Below are 7,491 nucleotides of genomic sequence, written 5' to 3'. Positions count from 1 at the left end.
AACAGAGTTCAAATCTGCCCCTTTCTGATGTTAAAAAAAAAGAACAGACATGCATGCTTTATCATATATTGAATGAATCTCATTATGAGTTTCAAAAGCTTTTAAAATTTTCCCACATGATAGGTTGCTCATGTTTCTACAGTTTTTTAGGTTTACAAAGTGTTTTCATGTTCAACATCTCTGTGAATTCTCTTGACAGGCCTGCCTGCAATGTGGATGATGTTTCTTTCCTTTTAGAGATGATGGGCTTGAAATTCCATAAATTTGGGATGTGTATCAGTTACTCGGCTTGATGATGACAGAGGCAGGATTCAAACCTTTGTCTTCAACCTTCAGTGTGCATGGTAATCCCCTGCAGGTCTTGTTAAAGCTGTCTTCTGGGTCAGAGTTTCTGATTCAGTAAATTTAGGTGGAGGTCTAATAATGTATTTCCAACAAGTTCTCAAGTGATACTGATATTGCTAATCCAAAGACCCACCCACTGGTGTAGTCAGTCCTAGACCCAGTCTATCTGTATTCTTGTCTGGTCTCTCTTAAAGAATAGGGATATTCCACAAGCAAGTGGTTTGCCTAATCCCTTTTCTCCATAAATCCTCTTTATATTTAGCAAATTGTTAAAGTACTATCTTGTGTTTTCAGTTTGTCCACATCAATGATGCTTTTAAATACAAAAAAAAATCAACACATATGTATCAACTCTATTGAATGAAGTGTATATCACTTTGTTATGTTAAAAAAAAATCTGCCCCTATTTACTGCTACATTCACTTGCTACCATCTTAATCCAAGCCACTATAGCCTGCCATCCAGGCTACTGCATTAGCCTCCTAACTGGTCTTTCTGTTTCCCCTGTTGCCCCTCTACCATCCTTTCTTTACACAGTAGCCAAAGTTATCTTTTAAAGATAAAAAGAGATCTTGTTGCCTCCATGCTCAAAACCCTCTACTGGTTTCAAATCAAACTCAAGATCAAATAAAAACTCATCCCCAAAAGGATAAACCCGAAGAAATCCAGGCAGAGATACATAGTCAAACTTCTGAAATAAATAAATAAAAAGTAAAAATCTTGAAAGCAGCCAGAGAGAAATGGTACCTTAAGTAGAAGGAAAAAACAATTCCAATGTTAGTGGATTTCTCTTCAGAACCTATGGAGGTCACAAGGAAGTGGCACAATGTTTTTCAAGTGCTGAAAGAAAAGAACTGCTAACACGGAATTCTACATCCAGCAAAAGTATCCTTCAGGAATGAAGGGGAAATCAAGACATTCTCAGATGAAGGAAAATTAAAAGAATTTGTCACTAGTAAGCCAACCCTTAAAGAATGGCTAACAGAAGTTCTTCAGACAGAAAGAAATAATAAAAGAAGGGATCATAGAACATCAGGAAGGAAGGGAGAACAAAGAAAGAACAAAAAAATGGGTAAATACAATAGGCTTTCCTTCTCTTGAGTTTTCTAAATTATGTTTGATGATTGAAGCAAAAAGTAAAACACTGTCTAATATGTTTCTCAATGTATGTAAAGGAAATACTTAAGACAATTAATTATAAACTGTGTGTGTGGCGGGAGGTAAAGGGACATAAAGTGAAGCAAAAATGTTATACTTTGCTCTAATAGGTAAGTGACACCAGTGGACTGTGATAAGTTACGTATATAGCTATATGAAGAGATACACTAAAACATCTGTAGATAAATCAAAATGAAATTCTAAAAAATGTTTAAGTAACCCACAGGAAAACAAGAAAATGAAGACAAAAGACAGAACAAACAGAAAACGCCCAAAACAGAGACAACTAAAATGTCCCTCAATAGGTGAATGGTTCAACAAAGTGTAGTACATCCATACCATGGACTATTACTCAGCAATAAAAAGGAGAAAACCATTGATACACACAACAACTTGGATGAATATCTAAGGAATTATGCTGAATAAAAAAGACAATCTCAAAAGGTCACATAGTGTATGATTCCATTTATATAACATTCTTGAAATGACAAAACTGTAGAGATGAACAGATTAGTGGTTTCTGAGAGTCAGAAATGGGGTGGATGTAACTATAAAAGGGTAGCATGAGGGCTATCTTTGTGGTGATGGAATAGTTCTGTATCTTGATTGCAGTGGAGGTTATACAAATCTACACAGGGTAAAATGGCTTAGAAGTATACACGAACATGGAAGCAACGTTGAATCCCTGGGTTTGGAACTGTACTCTAGTTATGTAAAGTGTAATCGCTGGCATAAAGTTTCAGTTACGTAAGATGAATAAGTTCTAGAGATCTGCTGTACAACATCGTGCTTATAGTCAACAATTCAGCATTGTACACTTAAAAGCTTGTTAAGAGGGTAGATCTCACGTTAAGTTTCTCATGACAAAAGAACAACAACAACAACCAAAAACAGGGGCAGGAGGAAACTTTTAGAGGTGTTGTATAGCTTATTACCTGATTGTGGTGATGGTTTCATGGCTATATGCATATCTTCAGACTCATCAAATTATCCAATTAAATTATACACATTAAATATGTCCAGGGTTTTTTATATCAGTTGTACCTCATAAAGCTGTTTGAAAAACCAAGATGTAACCACTGTGAGAAAACGGGTGAACAGTACAGGAGACGTCTCTATACTACATTTCCATCATCCTATGAATCCATAATTATATAAAAATTAAAAGTTTAGGTTCTTCCCTGGTGGCACAGTGGTTAAGAATCTGCCTGCCAATGCAGGGGACATAAAAAAGAAAAAAAAGAAAAAAACAGGAGAAAAGAAAAAAAAAAAAAAAAAAAAAAAAAAAAAAAAAAAGAAAGGAAAAGAGAAGCCACCGCAATGAGAAGCCTGTGCACTGCAACGAAGAGTAGCCCCAGCTCGACGCAACTAGAGAAAGCCCCACGTGCAGCAATGAAGACCCAACGCGGCCAAAAATAAATAAATAACCACAGTAAATATTCCAAAATCTGTAATAAATTGTTAAAAAATCTAATTAGGCAAATATTTTAAAAAATTAAGTTTAGAAAAGGGTAACCTCAAAAAGAGAGATATACCATGATGATGTATGAGAAGACTCAACATCAAATGGCAATTCTCTTCAAATTGATCTATAAACTTAATTCAAGTTCAATCAAAATCACAACAGGATTTTTAATGGATCCTGACAAGCTGATCCTAAAATTTATATAGAAGAGTCATGCACCAAGAATAGACAAAACAATTTTGAAGAAGATCAATGGAGGGCAGATTCTCAACACTTATTATGTTATAGCAATTAAAAGAGTGCTGTGGGATTGGCAGATGGATAAACAAATAGACCAGTGGAATCTAAAAGAGCCTAAAAACAACTCATATAAATCTATGAGAACTGGATATATGACAGAGGTTGATTATAAATCATGGAGGATATGACATAGACTATTCAATAAATGGTATTAAAATGATCCATGTGAGAAAAGATAAAAATTAGATTAACTTTCTTCAAATCCTACCTGAGAATCAGTTCAAAATGAGTTAAAGATCTAAATGTTAAAAGCAGAATTTCATAACATTTTGATGCAAATATAGAATATCTTTATGGTCTAAGAGTAAGGAAGAATCATTAATCACACCCAAAAACCTCAAAAAGTTTAAAAGAAAAGATGGATAAATGAGGCTGCGTTAAATATGAAAATGTCTATAGAAAAAAACAACACTATAAAGTGAAAACAAGCCATATAGTGGGAGGAGATATTTGGCATGCAAAAATTGAAAAAGAAACAGCATCTAAAAGACATAAAACAAATCAATTTTTAAAAGGCAACCAGCCCAAAAGAAAAACGGGCAAAGATTACAAACAGGCAATAGACCCAAGAAACTAGAGTGATCTATAAATATATGAAAAGATGCTCAACCTCACTAGTATTCATGGAAATTAAGAAAAAGGAGACATGATTTTTACTTGTCGGATTGGCAAAAATTAAAACTCAAGAATTGTCAATGGTATGGTGTCGTGGGACCACATAGACTAGTGTCTGTTATTTGGTACAGACACTTTGGAAAGTAATCTGCCAAGACCCAGAAAAACTAAAAGTGTGTGTACTCTTTACCTCGGCAATCCCACTCTACTATCTAAAAGGTACATACTCTGGAGAATTTGCCACCTAGTGTACAAAGACACATGGACACCTGTGTTCACTGCAAGTTGTTTTTAATAGTTAAAAAAAAAAAAAAGGAAACAACATAAATATCCATCAATTGGGGAATGAATAAATGAAATGTGTCATGGTTGTACTATAGGTTACGGTTCAGCAGTGAAAACAAACTAGATCATTACGCACCCACGTGGATTGATCTCAAGAACATAATACTGAATTTTCAAAGTACATACAAAACCATATAGTGTATTATTTACAGCCTGGAAGAAAATGTATCAAATTAAGGAAAATGGATGGACTAGAAGTGGGAGATTAAGGGAACTTCAACTTCTCCTGTAGTTTATTTTAAAAAATAAGCTATTTTAAAAATCTGTTCTATTAAACTATTCTATTTTTTTTAATGGAAGACAAAGTAAATATAGTACTGTATTTCCACTCTGCGTGGCAAGTACACAAGTGTTTGCTATATTCCTCTCTATACTGTCCTGCATTTTTAAAGTTCTCAAGATAAATGAAAGATGTGGTGTCAGATGGTTCTGATAAATACTCAGTTTGAGGAACCACCCTATTAAGGACCTAGTAACTTTATACGTTAACCTTCCCAGGGACATTTTCACTTTTAAAGAAGGCTGCAGTGTTTAATCCAAAGGCAGAGGCACTGTGGTGTTTGCTGTCACTTCTGAATTGTGGGTTACTGAGTTTTGCAGGCAAAACTTCAAAGGGTATGATTTTCCTCCTATGTGCTAGTCCGGCAATTTGGATGCGTCGCCACCACTTTGACAGAATGATAGGTTTCCCTTAAGTTGGACAGCTCAGAGAGAGGGAACAGAGCACATCTCCCCACTTAATTATGCTTTCACTCTTTATCAATAAACCTGCATTTAAAACAACTCCACAGAAAATAAAATTTAGAGCAGGATTTATTGAAACACAGACACCTAGGTGCAAATAAATCCCGTCAACTTTTATTAAGCATTTGTTCTGTCTTGTTCACTAACCTTGAGTGGACTGAACACAATTTAAAGATTTCTTGGCTTGTCTGCAGAGTATCAAGACCTGTCCGTGGCTCTGAGACGCCTACTCCCTTCACCCCAATCAACTCAACCAGTTGTTTAAACTGCTCGAATCTTTCTTCAGCCACAGTTTTGAAGTGAGAGTCTTTTTATTGCTTTGGGCATGTTCCTTCTCCTCACCAGTGCTCAGAATTTTAACTATGTAACTATTCAATTTCTCTCTGTGTCCTTACATGGGGGAGAAACGGGGATTTCTGTTCCACACAGCTTGGCAAAGGCTAGCAGGGAGTGAGAGATTACAGCCAGATGTACATCTGCATGTCAGCAGCAAGAAGGTCTGGGATGGTGCTTTTTCAATCAGAAGGGAGTCATTTTCCCCCTCAAAGGAGAGGGCCTCCTCCCTCTTATCAGATATTTGGCTGCTAGCTGCTCACTGATTAATTACTGAGGTTGCATCTCCACACAACTGGTCTTCTTAACAATTCTAGCAGGCTTCCAGTTCATTCCTGAATGTGCTTCTTATTTTTTTAAAGCATCCTCCTTTCCTAAAGCATACATTTGAAAAAAAGAAAAGAAAAAGAAAAACAGTTAAAAGAACAAAGCATAGATTTTAAACAAATAAAGTGATTCCACCACAATTTCTAATATTAGAAAATCAAGCACCAGTGGGAGAGTAGTTTCAGGGGCAGGGAAACATTTTGGGTACCCTTCAAATCAGAACACCAAGCCAATCACTTATTCTATTTGCATGTGAGGTATTATTCCATCTATCTTTTGGTTAATTCCAGAAATCCAGTTTATATTGGAAAGGTAAGGCAACACAGGCATCCCTTTTCTGTACCCCCAGCAGCCTGCCACACGCCCAGTAGAGATAGCATATCAAGTTCATTATTAGTAAGTTCCTTTTCTAGTTTGACTCTTTACTGAGAATTTCCATCTGTTTTCCAAGACAGATATATGAGGTGCACAGTACAATCACTCCATGAAACCTAGCCTGGAAACTGCCTCTTGGGTCACATTCTCATTTCTAAGGCGCTCAACAAGCAATGCAGCCAGTATTAGGAGCAGTTGATTGTGAGAAGTATAATTATGGCTTCTCCAAGACGGGCTAAAGTCACAAGTATGGGCTGACAGTCCCTACGTTAACTAAGATCCCCTCTCTGTATCTGGGGAAAGCCTGGAACTTGATAAATGAGCAGTAGCTCTGTGATGTCAACGACAATTAGCTCTGCAAAATTTGGGAGCAATCCAGTCGAAAATGTGTTTATTCAAGCTCTGAAAAGCTGCGCCTACCCATCGGACCTCCCCAGGTTCATCTCCCTCTACTCCCCCACGTAACACACACCTTGTGGGCCACTCCAACAATTCTAAACTGTGATACAACTGACAGATGATGTTCATAAGCGTGACACACTCCCGTGGGTGAACTCGGGGAATATACGATTCTCGGCATGCTGGCTGGTAATTAGACCCTTTTCTCTACCTCTCATTTTAAAACATACTGAAATGCAAGCGAGAGTGACGCTGCTATTATAAGGAGAACCTTGAATCCATTCCAACTTATAACTAAAGTAAATTTTGGTACGTTCACGATTATCAGTAACAAGTTATTGATGTCACACCTTACAGCCAATCATGACACATCAACTGTGGTTGACAGTGGCTACCCTTATCATATCGGTGACTGCCATGCTCTCTCATGTCTCTGAGGATGCTTTTCCCTCTGCTGTAAAAGGTCCTAAACCCCACATGGTAAATCCACAAAACAAGTTTGTTGATTGACTGAAGGAATGAATGAATGAAGTGCTTGCAACCTCAGATAAGCCTCCCACTGCGTTTATAATGTTCACACGTTGGGCCGCAGCCATGCATCAATGAAAAATAATATTCTGTTACAAATAGGAAAGTCAACTGTGATTATGGGCAATTTTCTTAACCAGAAAGCATTGAGTAGTAAGATGCTTTGCAGCTGTACATTTTTATTAAGGGCTGTTTAAATAAACAAAACATGTTTGCCAGGAGAGGGTAAAAAGACGGATGCAAATTTCAGTCAGAAAATAGGTACATTCATTATTTCTTGCATTTGCCTTAAAATGTGCCCCTAAAACAGCAATTATCCTTGGATGTCATTTCTGAACAGCGACAGGGACCAGAAATAGTGACTTAATTTGGGCAGGAGTTTGCTGGGACATAATATGGCTACTGTGCCTGGAGTCTTCCTTGGTCATAAAAGCAGTAAGGAAGTATGACATAACGGTGTGATGGTGAATCACAGCCCAAGCCATTTTGGTTGGCAGAATTCGAAAGACAAACATTACTTCAGGAGCAGAGAAGACGTGCCTAATTCCCTCCGTGCC

At 37.1% G+C, this 7,491-nt stretch overlaps 1 protein-coding gene across 1 annotated transcript in view; it reads right to left on the bottom strand.

The window, feature by feature from the left end:
* Window positions 1-4,220: 4,220 nt before the first annotated feature.
* Window positions 4,221-7,491, bottom strand: part of PABIR2 (PABIR family member 2) — an 80,290-nt gene continuing 77,019 nt past the window's right edge. The window contains exon 10 of the mRNA XM_024746575.1: window positions 4,221-5,679. Coding sequence (XP_024602343.1) covers window positions 5,619-5,679 — 61 coding nt within the window. The 3' untranslated portion in view covers window positions 4,221-5,618. The remainder of the gene's footprint in view (window positions 5,680-7,491) is intronic.

This window comes from Neophocaena asiaeorientalis, unplaced genomic scaffold (genome assembly GCF_003031525.2).
Source record: "Neophocaena asiaeorientalis asiaeorientalis breed wild unplaced genomic scaffold, Neophocaena_asiaeorientalis_V1.1 scaffold1019, whole genome shotgun sequence".
Taxonomy (NCBI): domain Eukaryota; kingdom Metazoa; phylum Chordata; class Mammalia; order Artiodactyla; family Phocoenidae; genus Neophocaena; species Neophocaena asiaeorientalis.
The sequence above is the reverse complement of the archived record's forward strand: the minus strand, read 5'-3'. Positions and strand labels throughout refer to the sequence as shown.